Raw genomic sequence first — 26,281 nt, forward strand, 5'->3', positions numbered from 1 at the left:
CTCATTAGTTGTTATCAAGTGGTAGACCATACTGTTGTTGGCACAGCATAGAGGACTTCTCAACCACCTGGTCTCCTTATGACTGTGATAAAACATACTCACGCGGATGGTCCGGACAAATCCCAAATGATGAAGGGCGGATCCGAGTGGTGACTGATGGGCATTTTCCTCATCCACTTGAGATGTTTTCTGCACACTACGCTTCCGTTTAGTCAGTTTAAGGGCTTTGCACTGTCGGGCTGGTGTCTGTCACCTTTGAACTCTTCTCTTTTCCAGACCCTCTGGTACTTTTGGTAGTTGTTCGGTATTTGGGGACTGTATCCAGAGCCAGGTCTTTAAATATTCCCTAGGTCCTACCCCACCGTTGTGTTTTTGTTGTTTCAGAAAGTCTGCCAGACAAGGCGCAGCAGTCAGGGATCAGACCCCACAAGTTGAAATCGCTGTTCTGGTGCGGAGCTCAAACTCAACCTTTTTTCCCGGCTGTACCCCCCTGCATGGATCCCGCTTTATCACGTTGTGGTATCAGATGCAACTGGGGTGGGGCTCCATCTATCGTGAGGTGCAAGCAAAGTGACAGAGTTACCATATCCCATCCCCATGGACCCCACCGACTAGCAATCCCAACCAAATCATAGTCCCCATACCATACTTATCACACAGAGGCGCCAGCCAACAATCAGTTCTGTTCCTCCAACTGTCATCCCGCCGCCTCATCCAGCAGTTGCCGCTCCGGACTGTGACGCTGTGTTCTCGACCAGTCTTTTAGTGCCTTCTGAAGGGCCTTCGGGTCCGTGAAGATGTGGGATCGACCTTGCCTATTAACACGCAGTTTCACAGGATATAACATGGCATAATCCACATCAAGTTCGCGGAGCTGCCTTTTCATTGGAGCAAACTGTCAGCATGCCTCCTGGACCCGGATCGTGAAGTCTGAAAACAGAGAGATCGTGGATCCTTCAAACCTCAAAGGCAGTTTCTCCCTAGCCAGTTTCAGCACCACATCCCGATTCCGATAATTGAGTAGTTTAGCAATGATTGGCCGAGGAGGCGCCCCCGGGGGAGGCCGAGGCCCCGGAGAGCGGTGTGCCCTTTCCACCACGAACATGAGTCCTCACCTAGCAGAGTCTTCAGAAGCTTCTCTGTGAATTGTTCCATGTTGCCAGTATGGGTAGTCTCCGGCAGTCCAGAATCCTGAGGTTACAGCACCGAGAACGTGCTTCTAAGTCCTCAGTTTTGTCCTGCAAAACCTGCGGAACCCTGCCAAGTTGTTTATGTTCAGTGTCCAAGGTGGTCTGTGCTTCCTCCGACTCCGTCAGCCTTCGCTCAGACATGTCCAGCCTCTCAACTGGTTTGTCAAGTCTTCCTGCCATACGGTCCAATCTGGAGGATAGTGCATCCATCTTAGTGCCAAGGACTGAGATACCATTCTGCAGGCTTTTCCATTGCCACCAGCATGCCACGGATATCCTGTTGCGACTCATCCACAGGTTGCTCCTGCATTCTGGCGGCGTCTTCGGTGGATGTGTCATGAGACTTTGACCTTTTCTGCTCAAACGATTGCTTCGGTTGCGTCTTATAGACTCTGCCCATCCTGGCCTCCAGAGGCTCTCAAGTAGGAGACGGTCAAAACTCCACCGCTCAGTGGGGGTCAGCTCAGCTGTTGGCGCGTCAGCTCGATGAGTACAGTGGGTGCCCTAAAGGAGTAACAAATGCGTCTCTTCAGGCCGGGGGCAGCTGCAACCAGAACCCCACAGTGCACTCTCACTCCAGAGCTGATAAAAGCTCCCAGCACTAGGCTTCAGGTCCACACAGCAGCTCATTGGTGCCTATACCGATCACCTAGGCGGACTCTTCTGCGGTGTTGTCCTCGTGTATAAGTGGCCCTGACCGCCCAGCCAGGTCAAAATATTTCACCCTGTAGACAGGGATTAAGTGTGCACCTTCAAAGGGTCCCACTTCGTAGCAGTCTCTGAGAGCGGTCCAAGGGCAGCAGCAGGTGGTATTTTGTGCAACTGGGCAGGCCCAGCTGAAGGAGCCCGCCAATTCTAACTAGTCTCCATGCAGGCAAACGTCCCGGTAGGGAGCCGTATCTTCAAAGGGCGGTCAGCAGTGGGAAATTTGTCTCCGCACCAGGCTCTCAATGTCCGGCCAGCAGGCACCACTCTCAGCACACCACACCGCCACAGCAAAGAAGCCTCCAGGGGATCAACGATCGCTCTCTCAGCAGGCCTCTTACCTCCCAGGCGTTAGCGAGGAGGGTCGGCTTCTCACAGGCTCCAAAATAACATCTTCGATCGGCCCAATATTCCAGTGTTCCCTGGGTCCCTGCAGCACGTCTTTACGGAATGCGCCGCCGCAGGCTCGTATCCGGCAGCGCCCAAGAGATTAAAACAGGGCAGCGCAGCCCCGAGGACACCAGTCCGCGAGCCACACCCATAGCAACTACGGACTTTCGAATCATGGCTGGGACTGCGCAGCAAAGTCCTCCGCCAGACAGCGCAATTGTCGGAGAAGAAAACGAGTTACTTACCTGTAACTACGGTTATCCAGTATTGGTATCTTTCATAGATTCACATGCCTGAATCATTCCCCGTCGTCGAGGCGGGAGTCCCACGGTAAAAATATATACAATAGCAGTGCCTAAAAATTTCTTGTAGTAGGCTGGAAAAGCCCAAAGGCCTAACTAGGCCTCAAAACTTAGCAGCCTATCTACATCATTATGTAAAAAGACCTGAAATAGTAGCCTCAGCCAATCAGCTGTCCTCACCCTCTAGAACCTTCCCAGCTCAGGCAGTTCTCCTCAGATTTTCCCAGCACAAGTGAGAATGAGTATCCATAAAATAGAACTGCCCTGCCGGGGAGGAGGGTGGGTGCATGTGAATCTATGAAAGATACCAATACTGGATAACCGTAGTTACAGGTAAGTAACTTGTTTTCTTATCCAGTATTAGGGTATCTTTCATAGATTCACATGCCTGAATCAGAGTAGCAAGCAGTAACATCATGTCTGTCGATAGAGGAAGGTGGGAGACAAAGAAATCATATATCTATCCCCACTCAACCAGGAAGGTAATAGAGTACAAACTTGTTAACATAACACATGCATTAAAACCTTCATAAAAAACATCCTTGATAGGACAGCATTATAAATACTTAAACTTTAAAAGAAGAATAAAAGACCATAAGGTATCCAACCTTAGTGAAGAAGATGCTGCAGCACCGCATCACCAACTGCTGTATCATCATGAATCGCCGACTGCAGACAGTAATGTTCGGTAAAAGTGTGTACAGTTTTCCAAGTAGCAGCTCGGCAAATGTCCTCCAGCGTCACTCCAGCGAAAAGGGCCGTACACGCTGACATTGTTCTCGTGGAATGCGCCTTGACTTTCCTTGATAAAGGTTTGTTGGCCTTGTCATGACAGAAAGTAATTGTAGAAGACAACCACCTAGCTATAGTTGCTTTTGTGACAGCTTGACCCAAGGTGGCTCTGCCATAAGCAACAAAAAGTTGCTTAGATTTGCGGATGTCCTTTGTCTCCTGAAGATAAAGCTTCAAGCACGTTTAACATCCAGAGAATGTAAGACTTTCTCCCCAGGAGTTTTAGGATCCGGGAAAAAGGTTCTGAGTTTGACCGGTTGATTGATGTGGAATTGAGTTGGTACTTTAGGAATGAACTTTGGATTGGTTCTAAGCGTAACAAAAGTCTTTAGAAAATTGCAAGAAAGGGTGAGTAATAGTGAAGGCCTGTATTTCACTAACTCTGTGAGCTGAAGTAAGAGCCAGCAAGATAGCTACATTCCAAGTAAGAAACTTCAGTTCCGCTTTATGAATCGGTTCAAAAGGCCTTTTTAGAAGCTGAGAAAGAACAATATTAAGATCCCACTCAGGAGGAGGAGGACGAACTGGTGGAAAAGCTCAGAATAGTCCCTTAAGGAATTGTTTGATCAAAGAGGATGAACATAAGGAAGGTTTGTTGGAACTCTTCCTGAATCTGGATATCGCTGCTAGGTGCACTTTAATGGAAGAAAAGGCTAGACCAGCCTTGGCCAAAGTCAGTAGGTATGGAAGGATGGCTTCAGGAGGAGCCTGTAGTGGATGAACATCATTTTCTCCACACCATGAGCAGAATCGCTTCCACTTAAAACGATATGTTTTGATGGTACTTTGCGCACGTGCTTGCGACAAGATCGCTCTGCAGTCCGAGGAGATGTTTAAGTCCTTGAACTCTAGGAAGTCAGGAGCCAAGCGTGCAAGTGCAGCGATTGAGGATCCGGATGACGGATTTGACCTCCCTCCCTTGTCAACATCGACACTGTCGGTTTGAGACGAAACGGAGGTTGTTGAGAGAGCAGGAGTTCCTGAAACCAAAATTGCCTTGGCCAACGGGGAGCAATGAGGATGAGAGTGCAGTGTTCCCTCTTCATCTTTTGCAGTACCTTCGGAATGAGCGGAATTGGAGGATAGGCGTATGCAAACATTCCGGTCCATCTCATCAGAAGGGCATTTCCTCTTGACCCCCGTTGTGGGAACCTGCTGGCATAAAACAGGCATTTGCTGTTTTGTTGTGTGGCGAACAAATCCAGCGTCGGTGTCACTTAAAGTCGAAAGATCATCTCTATTTGATGTTGTTCGAGCTCCCATTCGTGACAGCCTGTGAACGTTCTGCTGAGGCTGTCTGCTAGAGTTCCGAACGCCTTGTACATGCTCTGCTCTGAGGGATATGCCGTGGCGCAGTGCCCATTCCACCATCTCCTGAGCCTCCAACGACAGGGTGAGAGATTTCGTTCCTCCCTGTTTGTTTATGGAGAACATGCTGGTGGTATTGTCCGTACGCACCAGCACGGACGAATTCACAATCCTTGGCAGGAAGGCTTGTAGGGAGAGAAAAATGGCCCTTAGTTCCAAGATGTTGATGTGCTTCTGTTGGTACTGGCGAGACCATCTTCCCTGGATCTGAAGGTGACCTCCCCAACCTTCCATGGATGCGTCCGTAGTCAGGGTGAACTCTGGAATTTCTTGGAGAAAGGTGAGGCCCGGCGACAAATTGTGCGCCTTTGACCACCAAAGAAGAGCATGTTTCATTTTGGCAGTCACTTTGATGCGGTCGTCGAATGATCCTTCGACTTGCTTCCACTGACGAAGTAACTCTTCTTGCAACGGTCTCATTCTGAGTCTCGCCATAGGAATGAGGCTGATCGCAGATGAGCACATCCCTAGAAGGGAAGCGTATATCCGAACTGAAAGTGACCTTCTTGCGAATATCTGTTTAGCTAGTTTTAACAGCTTGTTTTGTCGCTCTTGTGTCAGGTACGCTTTGCACTGGCATGTGTTCAAGACTGCTCCCAGAAAGGTCAATTCTTGACGAGGTTGGAGCTGAGATTTCTTCGAATTGAGGGTCAGTCCTAGATTCGAGAAGAGAGAAAGCGTACTCCTGACCGCTTCCATTGTTGAGTTTCTGGTTGGACCTTTTAACAGCCAGTCGTCGAGGTATGGGAAAACTTGCATTCCCTGGGACCTCAACATTGCTGCCACCGGAGCCAGACATTTGGTAAAGATTCTGGGGGCCGATTTTAGGCCGAATGGGAGCACTTTGAACTGGAAATGGACGCCAGCCACTTGAAACCTTCGGTATTTGCGGTGTTTCGGGTGAATAGGGATGTGGAAGTAGGCGTCTTGTAGATCCAGAGAAGCCATAAAGTCCCATTCGTAGAGACAATTCAGAATGTCCTTCAACGTTACCATGCGAAAACTCTTTCTTTAGATATTTGTTGAGTTTGCGCAAATCCAATATTGGACGCCACTCTTCCGAATTTTTCTCTACGAGGAAGAAGCGAGAATAAAACCCTTTCCCTTTCTGAGAAGGAGGGACTCGTTCTATCGCATTCTTGTGTTGCATCTTTAAGGCTTCTTTGAAGAGTAGTGAAGACGAGGGGGAGGGGGAACCCTGGGCGGCGTTGTTGAAGGCTTCTGCAAAAACTCCAGAGTGTGTCCCTTGCTGACCAGATCCAGGACCCACTGATCTGAAGTTATCTTCCGCCATTGGTGGTAAAAGACAGAGATTTTGGCGCCCACGGGAAGGGAAAGGTGAGTGGCTGACATTCGGCAAAGCTCATTGGCGCTTGTTGGAATCTCGCCATTGATTGCTTGAGCGTCGTTTCCCTCCTTGCCGAGAGAAAGAACCAGAGGCAGGCTGCCTGTAGGAGGATTGATAGTAAGGTTTGTTGTAGTTAGATTGATACTGACGATTTTGTTGGTTGGAATAATTGCCTCTGGAGGAGTAACCACGGCCTCTTGCTCCTCTAAAGGATCCCCTCTTGTATTGCAGGGTACCAAGAGATTTAGCTGTATCTGTATCAGTTTTTATAGCCAGCAAAGTGTCATCGATGTGCTTCCCAAAAAGTGAATCGCCATCGAATGCCATGTCCAAGATTTTGGTTTGGACCTCAGGCCTGAAGGTGGTAGCCCTGAGCCAACCTTGACGCCGAAGTACAGCTGCTCCAGCCAATTGCCTGAAATTGGTGTTTGAAATGTCCAGGGCGCAATCAATGATTTCTGAAGCCGCCCTTTCACTCTCCTGCACAATTCTGCGTACCTCCATCTGATGATCCTCAGGGATCAAATCAAGATATTCCGTGAGATCGGACCACATTTGTCTATCATAACGAGCCAGGATAGCCAATGAATTAGCTGCTTTAATGGAGGCTGCTGCATTTGCTGAAAACTTCTTTCCAATTGCATCAAGCCTTCTGCCCTCCTTGTCAGGTGCTGTTGAAATGGGAGCAGAAGGATTTTTGGATTTCTGCTGCGCAGCCTGGGATATGACAGAATCAGGTCGAGGGTGACCTATTAAACAAGATGGAGTATCTGATGGTGCTCAATACTTTTTCTCTATTCTTGGAAGGACTGCAGGAATGGAAGCGGGTGTTTTCATTATGTTGAGGCCCTCCTTCCATATATAGTCAATAATGGGAATAGCCCTGGTAACTCTTCGATATCCCTCTGTAAAGTCATGTAAAAAGCAGTCCGACTGCTCAACTGTGACGGCCAATTCAAATCTATTAGCAGCTCTCTGCATAATATTGTGAAAACCGCCAATATCTTCAGGTGGAGAATCTGAAGGACGGGGCGCAGGTGGCGAAGGCATAGGAATGACATAATCCTCCCAAGGATCCACAGGTGTTTTATCCGGCAACTCGCCTTCTTCCCTGCTTTCTTCGTCATCATTAGAAGAAGTGTCCGTATCATTTTGAGGAGCTGGACCAGTATCTTGTCGACAATGAAGCTCTTGGTGACGGAGGTCTTGGCACGTCAACTGGAATAGGCGACCCAGCGGGTGCAACCGGGGTTGGTGGAAATCTCTGGCGATAATCCGCCAACATAGCCTGCAAATCCTGAATTAAGGAAGTTGGCAAATGAATAGTGTCCTCAGACCGAGAAGGTCTAGTATGAGGTGACTGATATGGCGTGGAATAAACGTCATGTGTATAATGACCATGGACATCCTCTTCATCATCCTCCTGATATTTAATATTTAATTGAGAAGGGTGACGGGCAATCCCAAAAGGACCGTCTTCCTCTTCCCCTTCATCTGACTCCTCCTCCACGTATGTTTCCAAAATGTGCGATGGTAAGAGTGGAGAAATGTGTGAATAATCTTGCCTTTGATACGTTTTCATTTGAAAATGAGTGTATTGTATCTTTGTCGGAGGTGAACTGTGCAACAGATGAGCAGATGTCACTGCGGAAGCCACTGTTACAGGGATTTCCGTCGACGGTCCTGTCAATGACAAAGATTTTGCCGTCGACGGGGTCGTCAATGGTGTCTTCGTCGACGAACCTTTCGTCGTCGGGACCGTCGTTAGCGTCTTCGTCGACGAGTCCCTCGCCGTCGGTACCGCTGATGATGCCTTCGTCGACGAGTCCCTCGTCTTCGGTACCGCTGATGATGCCTTCGTCGACGAGTCCCTCGTCGTCGGGACCGTCGATGGTGTCTTCGTTGACGAGTCCCTCGTCGTCGGGACCGTCGATGGTGTCTTCGTCGACGAGTCCTTCGTCGACGAGCCCTTCGCAGACGAGGCCGTCGATGATGTCTTCGTCGACGAGTCTTTTGTCGACGAGGCCGTTGATGGTCACTTTGACGACGAGTCCTTTGTCGACGAGGTCTTCGTCGACGATGATGTCGGCTTCGTTGACAGAATTGTCGTCGACGGACCAGAAGATTTAGTCGACGGAGCCGTCGTCGACGGAGACGTCGACGATGGCAACTTGTTTTTAGTCAGCGATGGTTTAACAGACATCAAAGGTGAGGTAATAGCCGAAGTGGTAACCGTAGAAGTAGATGAGGAGGCAGAAGTCAAAGTAGTAGTAGGTACAGACACCAGAGAAACAGTCTTAGCCTGGGTTGTACTCACAGTTGTTAAACCTGAAGAAGCTGATGCACTCTTTGAGGGTTCTGAAGGTCTCTGAGAGGTTTAAAGTTTTTTATTTCTCTCAGGAGAAGCACTTTCTTTGGATCTAGCTCTCTTGCTGGAGGTAGAGGCCTTGTCCTCATCATCAGTGGAAGAAGACTTCAACCACAAAAGAACCCTTGCCTCCCTATCCCTGATAGTTTTCTGAGGGAAGGTACGGCAAATCCTACAGTCCTTCACAATATGTGAAGGGTGCAGACAATAAATACAGTCAGAGTGCTGGTCATCCACATGGACCCTCTTCTTGTAGCAGGTTCCACAAGCTTTGAAAAGAGCCTTCTTTTCAGACATTTTGAGGAGAAAAGATCAAAAACTGAGTAGGCACTCAGGGAGACTCCTTTACACACGAAGTGCGGTGAAAATCTGAGGAGAACTGCCTGAGCTGGGAAGGTTCTAGAGGGTGAGGACAGCTGATTGGCTGAGGCTACTATTTCAGGTCTTTTTACATAATGATGTAGATAGGCTGCTAAGTTTTGAGGCCTAGTTAGGCCTTTGGGCTTTTCCAGCCTACTGCAAGAAATTTTTAGGCACTGCTATTGTATATATTTTTACCGTGGGACTCCCGCCTCGACGACGGGGAATGATTCAGGCATGTGAATCTATGAAAGATACCCTAATACTGGATAAAGCGCCGACCCTCCGAGGCACAGCGCAGCGAGGCTCCGCATGGGCTGGCGGGCCAAAGGTCTGTCTAGGTGGTGCGGCACAACGTGTGTGCCTCTGGTTCCCTCGCAGCAGTGTCTCCGGGAGCGCACCGCCCCTGTAACAACCTTAAGCCGGGGATCGTGGCCAGTCCAGCCCTGTGATGACCGGATATCTATCTCCGCTCTTGGAGGCAGCACGGAGGTCGGAGTCGCATCGAGCCGTAGCCGCAGACCTCCGAAGATTGGGAGCCGCCGTCCCAAGTCTCTCGAGCGGCGTAGTTGCCGGATAATTGACAGATTGTGCGACGACATTACGGAGCACTCGGCTCAATCGGCCATCCTGGTTGCGAGCAAGCTCCGCCCCCCATAAAAGCTTTATATTAATTCTTCCATACCAATTCCTTTTTGTATATGACAGGGTCTAAAAAATGGTCAGACACCGTCTTGTTTGATTTGCTGACGTGGGCTATTATTTTCCAAAACATAGACTGGTCCCTAGTTTTTAGGCTATTCTAAGATCGTCCCAGCTAGCATCTTCCCAGCTTCTTAGGGCTACCTTCTGTGCTTTTCTATATTCTGTTCTTTCATGCCTGATCTCCGTTATGTTTTTGGCCTTTAAAGCCCTAATAAGCTGTCCTTTAGCCAAGGCACATTCCTTGTCAAACCAGAGATTAGACAGATGGGTCAAGACCCTGAAATTACCTGTCCCTGTCTGGGGTTTAGTTAGATACGTTTTTATGTTCTCTATCAGTCTGATTTGGTTTTATCTGTATGTACTCAGGGCCTGACTCCACATAGGGAGTTAAATGATCACTAAAAGCATTATATATATTGGTGAGGGACTCAATTTGATCCTTTATAGTGGGCCTCTTAACTGATCGCCGGTTGTTGCTTACCAAAGGCTGTGTGATCTCTTCCCCCAGTTCGGTTGAAAGGGTTGGGTGCATAGAAATCTATTTCCCAAATAGATCTAAACATAATGGGAAATGGTCACTCTCTCCTCTTATATCCAACTTAAAAACTTGTACGTATGCCCAGTGGGCTATGCTTATCATCACGTAATCTATTTGTGATGAGGAATTTCCTCTTGAGAAGGTGTTTGAGCATTCCATATCTTAGGGGAATCCGCCATTGCACGCCCTTAGACCTCTCTCAATAGTAAGGTGGAATAATTGCATAGCTGAAATGGAGCACCCAACCATATTTTTTGCTTCGACGAGTGGGATCCCCCTGGTTAAATCTTCCTCCTCGAAGATGGTATTTAATCCGGTAATTGGTTCGTAACAGCAATTAAAGTCGACCCCACTAGAATAACCACGTATGGATCAATAGATTCAGGAACTTCTTCACACTGCTGTTTTAACTGTGATTACTTTGAGCACTCCCTTGGTCTTATTTATATATTAAAAAGACATATCTGTATCATATTCGGGAAGTTTCAATCCCAAGATATATTTTGAGTCAGTATGCACAGTTACTATAGTAGCATTTATATAAATTTTTATCCAGGGCGGTCAGCCCAACCGACAATCTCCCTTTTTAGGTCTCGTCTATTATATTCCGCAAGGAATAAATAGACGAGAGTATTGGAGGCAAACCAAGGTCTAAACCATCGTGGATTTCGTCGAGTGCATGTGCACATGCACGCGCTTGCCATTTGCTCCCGCCTGCCTCCGAGAGCTTCACTTCAAAGGCATCCGCTCCCCCGCCCTCTGCTTCACACTTCACGGCCGCCAGGCCGTGTCTCGCATTTCTCCTCCCCCTCCCCACAGCAATGCCAAGAGCGTGTTTTTTTTTATTAGCACACTTCTTGCCAGCTCCCTCGCCGGCCCTCCCTTCCCTGTCTTATCTCATCTCTTCGGACTACACCTGGTGATCGGCATCGAGGACTCTGGTATGTTAAGCCTCTCCCTTTCACATATGTTTTTTTGTAGTGTATTATATATTTTTGGGTCCGTTGGCTGAAAGGCTACGGGAGCTGCACAAGACGTGTGCTGTGTTGAGGGCGCCTTCCACTCCTCAGCTCTGCATTACTGTTTGAAAATGCACATCCCTGTGTCGCATTAACAGGAGAGAATTCTGCAGCACTGTAAAAGTCACGTCACTGATGTTTTATGCCACATGTGAACAGGCCTCCGTAACTAATATGGGTCAGTTCTCTGCCCCTTCCTGGCACCATGGATGCTCTAGTCTACCTTCTTGTTAGCAGTAAAGAAACCCAGATTTACCCATAGGGCTTATCTATGTGTCTCAAACAGTTACGGAGAACGTCCTGTTTTACATGCTGAACAAACAAATTCAGGTTTACCACTGGCTCCTCCCACAAAGCTGCCAGGTATCCTCGTGCCATGTATGACACGCTTGCTCAGCCATTCCTGGTTTTAAGCCAGAAGCGCTTTGCTTTCTTGGACATGTAGTTTTGTTTTTGCATGTGGAGGTATGGGCATATAGTTCCATGGATGCAAATAACCATGGTATACAAAGTCCCAGAACTGTCTGAAAGAGACTTGTGACATGAGGCCACATGCAGCTCTGTTTCTACTTCTTGGTATTAGTATATTGAAGATTTCAAAGATAATAGGGCCCTGAAGCGCCGTTTATTATCCCTAGAGACTTATTTATCTACAAGTTTAGTGCAGCCACGGTTTTTCTACTCGATCCGACCTTATTTTTTGGTAAATGGCTGTTTTAAAAAAAAAAATATGTATTCTCACGCGGTAATCACTGTTGACACGCCCATGTTCACCTCCATGGAAAAGCTTTTTTCTAACTCTCTCTCTCTCTCTCCCCATCGCGCTCTCTCTCTCTCCATCGCGCTCTCTCTCTCTCCATCGCGCTCTCTCTCTCTCCATCGCGCTCTCTCTCTCTCCATCGCGCTCTCTCTCTCTCCATCGCGCTCTCTCTCTCTCCATCGCGCACGCACTCTCTCTCTCTCCCTCGCACGCACGCACTCTCTCTCTCTCCCTCGCACGCACGCACTCTCTCTCTCTCCCTCGCACGCACTCACTCACTCACTCTCTCTCTCCCTCGCACGCACTCACTCTCTCTCTCTCCCTCGCACGCACTCACTCACTCTCTCTCTCTCTCTCTCTCTCTCCCTCGCACGCACTCACTCTCTCTCTCTCCCTCGCACGCACTCACTCTCTCTCTCTCCCTCGCACGCACTCACTCTCTCTCTCTCCCTCGCACGCACTCTCTCTCTCTCCCTCGCACGCACTCACTCTCTCTCTCTCCCTCGCACGCACGCACTCTCCCTCGCACGCACGCACTCTCCCTCGCACGCACGCTCTCCCTCGCACGCACGCACTCTCCCTCGCACGCACTCTCCCTCGCACGCACGCACTCTCCCTCGCACGCACGCACTTTCCCTCGCACGCACGCACTCTCCCTCGCACGCACTCTCCCTCGCACGCACTCTCCCTCGCACGCACTCTCCCTCGCACGCACTCTCCCTCGCACGCACTCTCCCTCGCACGCACTCTCCCTCGCACGCACTCTCCCTCGCACGCACTCTCCCTCGCACGCACTCTCCCTCGCACGCACTCTCCCTCGCACGCACTCTCCCTCGCACGCACTCTCCCTCGCACGCACTCTCCCTCGCACGCACTCTCTCTCGCACCCCCTCTCTATCGCACCCCCTCTCTATCGCACCCCCTCTCTATCGCACCCCCTCTCTATCGCACCCCCTCTCTATCGCACCCCCTCTCTATCGCACCCCCTCTCTATCGCACCCCCTCTCTATCGCACCCCCTCTCTATCGCACCCCCTCTCTATCGCACTCCCTCTCTATCGCACTCCCTCTCTATCGCACTCCCTCTCTATCGCACTCCCTCTCTATCGCACTCCCTCTCTATCGCACTCCCTCTCTATCGCACTCCCTCTCTATCGCACTCCCTCTCTATCGCACTCCCTCTCTATCGCACTCCCTCTCTATCGCACTCCCTCTCTATCGCACTCCCTCTCTATCGCACTCCCTCTCTATCGCACTCCCTCTCTATCGCACTCCCTCTCTATCGCACTCCCTCTCTATCGCACTCCCTCTCTATCGCACACCCTCTCTATCGCACACCCTCTCTATCGCACTCCCTCTCTATCGCACTCCCTCTCTATCGCGCTCCCTCTCTATCGCGCTCCCTCTCTATCGCACTCTCTCTCTATCGCACTCTCTCTCTATCGCACTCTCTCTCTCTCTATCGCACTCTCTCTCTCTCTATCGCACTCTCTCTCTCTCTATCGCACTCTCTCTCTCTCTATCGCACTCTCTCTCTATCACACTCTCGCTCTATCGCACTCTCGCTCTCTATCGGTCTCTGTCTCTCTCTATCGCTCTCTCTATCGCTCTCTATCTATTGCACTCTCTCTCTCTGTCGCACTCTCTCTCTATCACACTCACTCATTCTACCTATCGCACTCACTCACTCACTATCTATTGCACTCACTCTATCTATCGCACTCACTCACTATCTATTGCACTCACTCTATCTATCGCACTCACTCACTCTATCTATCGCACTCACTCTATCACATCACCACAGCATCACTCAGCACTACCACAGCATCACTCAGGGGCACCAGAACATCACTATGCGCTGCCACAGCATCACTGAACGCCACAATTCAACAACAACTGGTTCAAATATGTTCTCTCAATGTTTCTAGCTTTATTACAAATGTCACAAAAAGATGTTAATAGTTCACTTCTGTTCTTGGATTTTCGTCACAATAAAATACACTGAACATAATCTCCACAAAAGTTATTTAAAAAAGTTTAAGCTAAATTACAATAACTTTTATTTAAGAATTAATTATTAAAAAAAATAAAAGCCATTGTTATTTGTAATAGCAATACATCTAAGTCACGTAAATATAACACATATTGCATTACAAATGCTATAGGTGTCACATTTGCAAAATTTATAACTATTGGCATTGTAAATGACAAAGCTAATAATTTCTTAATTTTCAAAACCAACACTGAAATAAAAAATGTGTCATTTACAATACCAATAGCTCAAACTTTACTAATGCGAGACCTAGTGCATTGCAAATGCTTGTTTTTGACTGTAGGGCTTCTATGCTAAATGTTCTGTACCCTAATTTATGTTGTGGCTCTCTTGCCAAGGTCTCCTGGAAAAGACATAGATCAAAATTGCCAATGTATTGGCTCAATGAGTTTTTGCTTGAGCCCGGCTATATTCCAAGAGACCATCTTTAAATATTCTGGGGCTAGATCTGCAAGCGTGTTAGATGGATGCCCAGGCATAGCTATGGAGCCACTCCCCTCCATCTCATGGGCATTAGTTACCCGGGTTTCTTGTACATCCATTCTCTCTAAATGGTCATCATAGATAACTAGGTGGCCAGATTCTGGTAGAAGGTGCTTCATATCGGTTTGGCTAAATGTACTTCAAGCTGTTGTGTTTGCTGTACCCTGCTCAGTCAGTCAATCCACAGCATCTAAGGTGGTTGTCCCCTCCGTTTCTTGCTGAATATCTATTGTAGATTTGTTCTGTCTGAAGCGGATTATGGATCCAAACAATGAGTTGGTTCGCAGGTTCATAGAGTGAGAGTTATCTGCAATGAGCTTTCAATGAAAGGTTAGCTTTAAGTCGTCCAAGTTCCCTGATTCTTGCTGGAACTTTTTTGCAGAATTCATGAAGTCTAGAATTGGCCTGTACTCTCGATTTGGGTCCTTTTCTGGACCAGAAAGTAGAGTGAGTATATTCACAGTCCCTTTTGAGAGAATGGAACCTTCTCTATGGCTTCCTTTTGGAGCAGTGTGTGTAATTAGTTTGGCAATAAGACTTGTTGATGACACGATGTTATCCTCAGTAGGACAGCAGGAGGAGGGGACTAGAACCCGAGTAACCATTTTGAACAATATTCAAGACCCACTTGTTGCTTGCTATTTTGCACCACTTGTCCAGATGTTTGACAATACTTCCTCCTCAACGGAGCGGGAAATGGACAGGGGGGAAGCAATCGTTCATTGTTTTACTGGTATCTTGGAAGAGGATGCTGATGGACGAGAGGCTCCTCTTCCACATGCTGGTCATTGGGGATGGTGATCAGGCTTGATGTTGTTGCTGCAGTATCCAGTGAGGGGTTTGAAACCTCTGTTGGGAAGATCGCCAATCATAGGGTCGGAACCTGCAACGGAATTCTTTACACTTCTTGAGGCCCACTGCCTTAAGCATATCTAATTATGATTTCAATTTCGCCACATCATCATCTGCATGTGTTCCGAACAAAGAATTTACTGTGATAGGTAGATTTAGTATCCTTTGCTGGGCCTCGGGTTTGAAGCCTGTAAGGTGGAGCCGGTAGGAGCCAGGAGAAGCTACTTGCATAAATCCCATGAGAATATCGGTGAGCTGCAAGGTCAGAAGGATCAGCAGCAGCAGCATTGATGACCTGGTTTGCAACCAGGCCACCCTCTTGAAGAATCACCTGTAATTCTCGTCTATCCTATTTTGGCAACTTTTCTGCAAATCTGGTCAGCGAGTCACAGTGATCTGTCATCCCTCGCCAGTAATGTAGAGGCACTGGCAGCCTTCATAAAGGATGCAGAGGTGCTAAACATCATTTTGCCTACAGAATCTATTTCTTTGCTTGCTGGCGCAAGAACTACGTTTTAATTTGTACTGAAAGGTTGAATTAGTTCGTAAAATATTTTAAATAATTGCCGCCGATTGAATTTTAAAACTGTTAGAATTGCTAGAATTGTTACCTGCTAACATAGCTCCTTGCTGCACGAACCACCATTAGTGGGAATCAAGGGGGGAACTAGTGACACACCAATCTGCCCGCCATCTTGGAAGTTAGCGCTCCAGTCGCTCTAATCACCAGGGCTATATTAAGCCTGGCAAGCCCGTCTGCGCCTGTCCGTGCCCTCTCGGGACCAGGGGCCAGGACCCCTGTATGTTCCACATCAGGAAATTTACGGTACAGCTCTAACCTACTCAATTCTTTTAATTCACCTTTAGACCCCGAATGTCTCCACTCTATTGCTCCCGATCGGTGGAACGATAGATGCAAACACTGTTCCCATATTTTCCAGGACCTTGGTCCGACTAACTTGAATGCAGCTAAACCCAATCTAATTTTTAAGTTACTCTTATTGAATTGTCGTTCGTTACCAAAACACTCAGTGGAAATATCCCTACTTCTCTTGGAGGAAAGTCCGGATGTCGAGTTTCTAATGGAAAACTGGCTGAATACGGCCTCTGACCCGGATATAGCACAATCCCTCCCCCCTGGTTACACAATACAGAGACTCAACCGAATCCATAGTAATGGGGGTGGAATAGCCTTTATTTCAAAGAATTATATTATTTGCAGAATCCTGGGGTGTCCTCTTTCAAACTGTGAAAACCTTCACTTCTCGATAGGATTCACTCCTACGCTAACCTTTTCAGGAATCTTGATTAATCGCCCCCAGGACCCGTAGGCCAATTCTGTGACTAACTCACAGACACTGTCTCTATATTAGCAAACTCCTTTGCTAATTTCACTATTCTTGGAGATTTCAATATTCATTTTGATGACACAAATTGCAAGCTTGCAACTGAATTTATTTCTGACTTAGCAGCCCTACAGCGAACTCCGAAAGTACAATCAGCAACGCGCCAAAAAGGACATCTTTTGGACCCTGTTTTCTCAGGTCTAAAGGAGCTAACCTGCCAATCACCAATACCCATCCCTTGGTCAGACCACTCTCTCATCCGTTTTTCATGGTCCCCTGCCCACACCATTCCCCCAACTTGATTAGTTCAAACTATGTCCTGATGTTGGTCAAAACTCCCACTGGACTCTTGGATCGCAACTTTAGAAAAATCCAAGCCTGTCTCTATCTGGGATCCGATTGTGGCTAATACAAATTTCAACAGCTGGATTAACACCTACTTGGACTCAGTTCTTCCTAGAATCATTGTTCCAACAAAGCTGCTTGGTACACTCCAAAGCTCAGAGAATTGAAACAACTGTGCAAGAAAGCAGAGAGAGGCTGGAGAAGGAATTTCTCCCCACAGAAAAATCGGGAATATAAAGACGCCATTAAAACTTATAAAATGGAAATCAGAAACTCTCAAGCTCTCAACTATGAGAAGACTATAGCTTCCTCTGCTAACCCCTTTTAGGAAACCTTTAGAATTGTTAAGAAACTATTGAATGTTACTTCCCTCCCTGACTCCTCCAACACATCTGACCAGCGGTGCAACGAGATGGCAGAATTTTTTCATAATAAAATTCAAAACATCTACGAATGTTTCTCTCCCATTGAAGACCACAATTCTTTTTATCAGGACAAGCCTCACATAGAAGGCAAGGAAACAAGCTTAGCGGCCTTTCCCACAATGGATTACAGCTGTCTGTTAGTGACATTGGGTCGAGTAAAAAACGGATCACTCAATGCCCCTGCCCCACTTAGTATTCTTAAGCAGGGCTTGGGGGACTTATTAGAAGACCTAAGTATAACCTCACTTTAACCCGGTCTTCAGTGAAGAAAAATAAATACATATATATATATATATATATATATATATATATATATATATATATATATATATATATATATACACACACACACATACATATACATATATACATGCAGTACGTATAACAGATATGGAGAGAGACCCCTCTATTCCTCCTACAACATAGTGGGGCTGGGAGAGGCCCAACGGATATGAGAGAGGAGTGTAAAAGATTGCAAAAATAGATGCCTGGGCCCGCTTCAATGCTTGCCACACCTGAACCCCCCTACCCCCTCCACTCCAAACAGACCAGAATTGAGATATATGTGGAATATTTATGTACGAGGAAAAACATGAGGTAGGATCCCAGGAAAAAGCAGCCGTTGTTGTACTTGTCTATTATAAACAAAGAGCATACAAAATGAATATTTAAAAAAAATCATCAGAGAGCACTACAAACTCCACACCAAGAATGATATTTAACCAGGAATATGAGGTTTGCATATAAGAAACTAACTGATTTTCGATTAGAATTAGTCAGAACAGGATTTAAAAAACAGAGTGAGAAATGATATTGTTGTCCACTGTTCACCTACTTTTCACTCTAACTGAGATACAATATTAGTGAATAAATACCTACGTACGTGTCCTGGACAATAAAATGTAAGATGCTAAGTAAAATGCCAATAAAAATGATATTTAAAAAAAATACATATATGTATACATATAAACATACACACACACACACCACCAGCTCTTGCAGTACGCCGGTCACTTCCATCCACGAAGTTGGCGCATCTAACCGGTGCAAGTCCTGTTTTCAATTAAAAACTAGCTTGAGTCTCCAAAGTTTGAAACCACTCAGACGCACGCCAGGATGTGTGTTGATGCTTTTATTGCAAAAGGCAACGTATTTTGACCTGACGGTCCTAGTCACAGCATACATGCCAAGTACACAAACACCCTTAAAAACATACTATTGTACCTCTTTGAAAAAAGACTGAAAAAATGTGAAATCATTATTCAAATAAATATATCAGCATGGCTTTTTGTCAACATACGTTTATTTTTGTAAATAAACAATTCATAAGGTGTAAACAGAACATCTGCATTATCTCCCATTCAATTTAATCCACTTGGCAATTTGTAAATTCGTCTATCTCCCCTTTCTTCAACTTGAATTTCATGTTGATAAGTTTAAGGTATATGAATGACCTGATGCACCTGTACTGTATTTTAAATACATGACAACGTAACTGATGTATTGAGGTGAATACACTTTTTTTTTTTAAACATTTTGAGTAGTTCGTCAAACGGCAGAAAACTTATTAGCAAACCAAACAACCCTCTTCCTGTGGTAACTAGGTCGTAACTATAATTACACTGTGGCACCCGCCAGTGAGAGGTTTTCTCAGACAGATAGGCAATATCGTATAAGAACCAGACATGTTAATGGTTGTACTTGACATCACTAGTCTCTACACAAATATCTCACACAAAAGTGAAATTAAATATGTAAAGTACTTTCTAAAGGGTAGATCTTTGAAATTTGCAGAACACAACTGAATGCTTGTGGAATTCACTAAATTCTGTTTAATTAATAACATCTTTTTTTTTCAGGAATATCTGTATAAACAGACACACAAGACAGCCATGGAAACCTGCTTCGCCCCCAGTTATGCAAATTTATTTTTGGGCTGGTGGGAAAAGCATGTGGCCTGGTTGGGACCAAATGAGATGAGGCAATCAGATAGTTAGCTAGTATAAATATATTGATGACCTATTCATTCTATGGAAAGGGTCCAAAGAATCAGCTAATGGCTACGTATCGGCTCTGAATGACAAAGATGTAACATTAAGATTCGCTGGAGAGGACTACTGAATCTGTAAATTTTTTAGACCTAAAGGTCTTAGTGGCAGATAACCAGATATGTACCACTTACACAGAAATCGAACCGCAGGGAATTCCCTGTTACAAGCTACAAGTAGTCCTCCTAGTACTCTCAAGTGGAGCATTCCCTATAGGGAGCTGCTTCACTTGAAGAGGAACTGCACAAGGGAAGTCGATTATGAATCAGCAGCAGATGAGTGTATACAAAGATTCCAACAAAGAGGTTTCCCCATGAAAGTATTCAACAGCAAGAGATAAAGTTAAAAACAAATCTAGGCATAGTCTCCTCTTATAGAATATCTCTAAAAAGGAGATTGGTCACAAGTTCAGGCAAATTACTAGCTACTCAAACAATGCTGGAGCTTTAAACAGCATCATTCATAAAAACTGGAATATTCTCAAAACAGATCCTGTAATTGGAAAAGATATACAAGAACATGCCAGTATGACATACAGAAAAGGGAGATCTATAAAAGAACAAATAGTTCTGAGTCATTTGCCTGTAAAAGACACAAATATAAACTGTAGGGGTGTGGTGGGATGTTTACCTTGCATCAATTGTAAAGCAAGCAAAAAGCAAAATGATACATTAAGAACCAGGATGCAAAAAGCCTAAAATAATTAATAAATACACTAATGAACTGCAATACCACCCACACAGTTTACTGTATGGTATGCCCATGTCAAATAAAATATATTGGAAGTACAATACATCAGGCAAACAAAACTGATTCTCGAACACTCAAGAGCTATTGCTAAGACCAGTCGTATCAAACTCAAGACATTTTGAGACACACCACAATAGCAATAGGAACCTACTGCAATTTTTCTGTATAGATCATGTGCCTCAAGAAGCAAGGGGGGTTGGGAATCTGGTGTCTAAATTTAGTTGCCTAGAATCACGCTATATACTGGATTTACAAACAAAAGCTCCACAGGGCCTTAGCACAGAAGAAGAATTGGCAGTACATTTGGGAATATAATCTAACCAATGAGATAGTGTCTCACGTGGTTTTAACTTCCTTCTCTTTTCTTTGTGTGTCTTGTTGAAACCGGATTATAGCGTTAAGAGACTGAATATCAATAGGTAATATAAATTCTAGGATTTTGAAGGTTTTTTAAATGTTATGGTATGGTGACAAGTCCTCGGATTAGATCTTGCCCATTCAGGGCTTAATCTTTGCAAGGTCTAAAGTGGAAACCCTGTAAAGCTGTAATTGGGTGAATTGGATGTGAGTGTAATTTTTCCAATTGAATTTCCAATTATCATGCATTCTTTGCATTTATATAAATTGGAGTTGGTGCAATCTTGACAATTGATTCAAGCACTTGCTGTGATCAATTAGAACACTTTTAAAATGCTTTCCATCCGTCTTCTGGTGATATGTAACATGATGATTTCTATCATGATATAATTGTATCAAATACAGAACCACCAGATTAAGCATCTTAATTGTTGATAAATTAGATATACTTAGATCTAACAATAGAGGATGTGAAATATTCAGATACATTCATGTTGATTGATGAATTGGTTTATTTATGTATGCATACAGTTTTTTAATTAGGAATGAGAAATATCTCACTGTTTAAGCACCCGTCAGTTTAAAATGGCGGCTGCCGGAAAGTAAGTGAGATAGTTATAAACATGTTGACCTCTTTCTATGAACTTCCACGTCAGAAGGAACAACCAATAGACAATGTTTATATTATATGGCAGTCAACTCACTGAACATTGAAAAAGTAGTCTGCCGAAACAGGTCTGTGCTACTTGTGAAAAATAAACAAATATTTTGTATGCCCCCTCCCCCCTGTGAGTGCTAAGTTCTTTTTTGAAAGACTCTGAGCAATTAATATCGTGAGCCCACCCTCACAAATTGAAAGCACCTGCCCGCGAGTGCAGTGGATCTTGGTGGTTTGAAGTGGAATAAATTATTTTTTTAATATATATATTTTTTTTTAACAGGCTCATCCTTCAATACAGATCTGGAACAATTTTGCATGCACATACTCAATATTCAGCATACAAATTACATTGCGATGTGGTTGGGATGGATATCCATAAGAACACAAGAATCACCTGATGATATTCTTTACTGTGTGGGGAGCAAGCCGCTCTCCCCTCACGCTATCTCGGGACATGGCATTTGTTAGAGCGCACCAGCGATTTACAACCTCTCTGACGTACCTCTGTATTACCGCCAAGAGGACTATATCTTCTCCCACTTTCAAGGTATCCCTCTTTTGTAGATCACTGCCTAAGCTCTTTGGCACCAATCCAAGTCAACCTCCTACTCCGCCACTGACTGGGGACAGGCCCCTCCCCCCCCCCGCCGTGCTATGTTTCATTTTGATATTCCCGCTGCCAATACCAGCCAGAGTCTACTATGTCATGGGCAGTCTTCTTTTGAACCGTAGCATCAACAATAACCAGTTAGCGTCCATTGGAACCCTCGCCCCCTCTGGACATCACTGCTTTCACCCCCTGCCAGTATGTACAAATCACAGGAAATTTGGTAGAAGGATTTCTCTTGCGTGCAACCTCTCAAGCACTATGATGTATGCATCTCCCCTAACTTATGGAAACAGAGCGCAGGGCTAGTATGAACAATGAAAAACTTTCCTAAATCTGGCTCGGATCGCAATCGAGGCCTCTGAAGAGTTTCCACCTACTCTTCATTGTCAATGTTGCCTACGTTGTCAGTCCAGTCGCGTCTTTGGGAGCCCAAGGGGCCAGGGGCATTGTTCCTTAGTTTTGAGCAGACGACCGATGCCCCATTATCGGGTATGTTGTCAGCTAATAGCCAGCCCGCCAAAGGGGAGGAGTCAGGAAGGGCCTTGCCCTGCTGAATGTAGACCCAAAGGGGGTGTCCGAGTCTCAGGTAATGGACCACCTGTGAGGTTGCCAGGTCGTATTCCTGACTCAGGGTGTCAAAGGGAAGTGCCCTGTTCATTCATATGTCTCCAAGGTGTTATTGTCAGCCACCTTGAGAAGCCTCACAGATTAGGTACCTCCTTCAGTTGATACCATGCCACAGAGGGGTCATGCTCCTCAATCTAGAGTGGCAGCCCAGGTATCTATTTGCCTCTGTCCAACACTTTGCCACTGTTGCTGTATGTGGCGGTAGGTCTGGACTCGTCCTACAGGCAAAAGGATGGTTGCATTTTCGTTCTGCAGGTCACCATGCGAGCGTAACGTTTGTAGGATGGCGTCTTAGTCTCTAAAATGGAGTATACGGGCTACAATGCGGGTGCGGGGGCCCTGGATGTGGCCCATGTCCCAATGCCCGATGCACTCGCTCCACAACCATCCTTTTTTTTTTCTCAGACGTTATACCCCGCCAAGCTTAGAGTGTTGGCAGACGGGAAATCATTCTTCTTCAGAACGCTGGAAGAGGCTTGGGAATGGCTGGAGGGCTGGAGGATGCAGGGAGGAGTTAGAGGAATTGTTTGTTTACATTGTTATGTTGACTTGTTCTGCTCATCAAGGTCATAGAAGACACACAAAACACGCACACTTAAGGCCTAATGTTGGGTGGGGGGGGCGACCCTTGCAGGAAATGTGACATATCTATGACAGAGAGACAAGCTGCCCGTATACATGTGTGGGCATGGAACGTAAATGGGCTAGGAAACAAAATTAAACGCACATTAGTCCAGCAGTACGTTAAGCATCATTCCCCAGATGTCATACTGATGCAGGAGACACACCTTAAGGGAAATCACTACAGATCCTTAGACCTCTTTGGGTACAAGCTTATGGCCCAATCAGGGTTTTCTGCAGACTCTCGAGGTGTAGGAATACTGCTTCGAAACTCCTTACCCTTTACAGTCGATAAAATATGGTGGGATGACTTGGGGTGCTATATGGCCCTAACGGGTACTTGGGAGCTATTATCTTTTACTTTTTGCTCATTATACATCCCACCCAAACTTCACGCAGTAATCTTCCTGCAAATTAGAGATCTTCTTGCGACATTACCCGCCAGGGCCCAGTGATGGACCCAGACCTAGACTGAATAGGTGCTGCAGGGGGGCACACAAGCAGACCAGATTCTCCCGAACTTTACATCAGCAATGGGCATGGTAGACCTATGGAGAACCCACAACCCTTACTTGAAGCAATATACATACTACTCGGCACTGCATGGGTCTTTCTCGAGCCTTGATTATCTTTTCACATGACATGACCAGGTGGGGGTTTCGAAAGGCCGACACATTTAGCGCGGGGAATATCCAACCACTCCCTAGTAAGCATTGAAATTAGGGGCCCAGTCAACAAAGTTAAGTTCCCTAGGCTAGATCCCTGGTAACTGCGAGATCCAGACCTCGGAGATAAACTAAATTCAGGAACGGACCTATATTTCAAAGAAAACTAGGGATCTGTGTTGTCCCACTCTATCCTCTGCGAGGCATTCAAGACAGTACTTCGTGGCCACACATCTGCAGAAAGCGCCAGGAGTGAGAAGTCTCTCAACAGATCCACGCAGGACGTTTCTGATCTAGAGCTGACTGGGGAATAAGGGCTTGTATAATAGGAGGCAAATGTCTCAGCTATTATGATGCTCGTCGTTTGAAGGACTTCTTCCTTGTCTCTGACCCCCACTACCCACGAACTATCCCCGTCCCTCTTGTCTAGCCAGGCAGTAGTCTGGAGGCCTTGTCCCCCACAATGTACAGCCGGCGCTGAGTGGCCAATGCGTGCGACTGAGCCACATTCTCAGCAAGGGCTTGCAGGTCATGCTCTTGCTGTGTTAGCTTGCGCCGTAGCTCTGTGCTCCCCTCTTCCACCACCCACCTTTCCAAGGCCGGAATCTCTGGTCTTACTTTCTAACATGGCTTCCTTTTTCTTTCCGCCGATCAGCCCCTGGGCTTGGCCACGAAGTACTGTCTTGAATGCCTCACAGAGGATAGAGTGGGACAACACGGATCCCTAGTTTTCTTTGAAATATAGGTCAGGAACTTTTAGTCTTCGTTTGCAGGCCCCCTACGTTCGCTTCAGCTGTGGACATCGTGTCTGCCAGCTTCCTGAAGTCTTCTCTGAATAGATTCACCTCTTCCGTTATTGTGTCCCACACCAGCAAGGGGGAGGGGGGAGGTCGCTGACCAACTGTACAGACTCTTGCCGGTTGCTCCACACCGGTTTAGGATCCTGGATTCAGGATCAACTGTCGACACTTACTTTTGCTGGCTCAATAGCTGCAGGGGCTAGTGATCAGCAATCGGCCGTCGTCCCGGCCCTCTGCTCCCTGTCGCAGCGTAGCGCTGTCTTGGCCAGGCGCCGTCCTTGGTCTCCCGCCTCTCTGTCACTTACTTTGCGACTCTGGGCTGCTGAAAAGCAGCTCAAACTATGCCGTTCCCCGCCATCGGGCGGTGTCACAATCAGGTAGAGGGTGGTAGGGGCTGGCCCCTCCACCACCCTTACCCTGTGTTACCGCACCTCTGCAACCCCATCTACTGGAAGGTCACGGCCGGCGCCTTTTTAGGCTTCCGCTGCTTGCATCTCCACACACCACCTCTATTCCCTCAACCTGTTGATAAGTCGCTTTCGCGTATCCAAGTACACAGATTACGGTTTCGCAATGCGCAAGACTCAGGGCCCACGGATGAGGACGGATAGTTTAAGGTTATACACTGGTGGCTAGCGGAGCCATGCCCGACTGCATAATAAATATAGGTATATATACATATACTAAAATATTAGAAACTACACAATTGTCAATTTATACACCTTTCAATGCAAGATTCACCTCGTGTCGCCAGTTCGGTCGTTGTATCTTCCACTCCATGACCTTTCTTCATCATATTTACTGTACTCAGAATGTTCTCTTTCACGTGGTGACCTTTCACGTTCATCATACCTACAACCCCATAAAAACAATTAGAGTGGTCTTAACTTATGAGATAGTGTCAATACTCAATTCAATTCAAAATACTTTATTTCGGCCTATAAGGCCATAAAAGTAGGAAAACAAAATACAGTACATGCATAGCAAGTTTTTTTTTTTAAATACGCTCATCCATTGGTCACTTCATCGGATCAATATACATCTGTTTTGTTAGAGTTTGTGTTAAGTTTGAGTAAGTCCCACAGGCTGGTCTTAACAATCTAAAGGCTAACCTATTGTCTTGCTCATATGTAAAGTGCTTGTGAAATTTACGAGCAGCTAAGTACTATTTATTTTTTACCAAATGTCAATTTCTGGAAAAGTGCATATACAATGAATGTGCAATGGCTCAGTTGTTACAATATACCATTATGCACGAACATCAGCGTGAATTAATTTGTGTCCAGAATGGTACAAAAGTTCAATAAAATGTAAATGTTCATAAAAAAAGTTCAATAAAATGTCTATGTAACACTGGAGTGGTCAGTTCATAACATCTTCAAGATATTACTAAAAATATAAAAACTTATAAAATACATGACAATTAAAAGTACTTCAGTATTTACACATAAGACTATTTCACTTTCGATTCTATATAATCTTGGACAGATGTCTTCCCCGTGTATCTACCCCACTACATTAATTGCGACGCCATCTTCAGAGCCTTATAGGTCAGCAATTTCCAAGGATAAAAAAAATATATTCTTACTAAATAATAATTCGGTATCAGTACGGTGCGTGGTTAAGGTATCTTGTCCTATTGAATTTAAAGCATGACTACTCTTGCCGAACAGTACACCGTTACCACTAGATAGACGCTTTGGAATGGCGCCATGATTATAGAATTAAAGTTTTTGCCCTCTCATTTTCCTTATAAAGTTAATAGCCAATAGGAATCGGCTGAGCCCAAATACT

At 45.9% G+C, this 26,281-nt stretch overlaps 1 protein-coding gene across 8 annotated transcripts in view; it reads right to left on the bottom strand.

The window, feature by feature from the left end:
* CWC22 (CWC22 spliceosome associated protein) overlaps window positions 1–26,281 on the bottom strand; it is a 466,526-nt gene that overhangs the window by 252,792 nt on the left and 187,453 nt on the right. For 6 of the 8 annotated variants that reach the window (XM_086956217.1, XM_086956213.1, XM_086956215.1 and 3 more), the window contains one exon: window positions 25,229–25,339. The exons of the other annotated variants lie outside the window; for them this stretch is intronic. In XM_086956217.1, coding sequence (XP_086812343.1) covers window positions 25,229–25,339 — 111 coding nt within the window. The remainder of the gene's footprint in view (window positions 1–25,228; window positions 25,340–26,281) is intronic. 8 annotated transcript variants of the gene reach the window in all.

Source organism: Lissotriton vulgaris, chromosome 2_1 (assembly GCF_964263255.1).
Source record: "Lissotriton vulgaris chromosome 2_1, aLisVul1.2, whole genome shotgun sequence".
Taxonomy (NCBI): Eukaryota; Metazoa; Chordata; class Amphibia; order Caudata; family Salamandridae; genus Lissotriton; species Lissotriton vulgaris.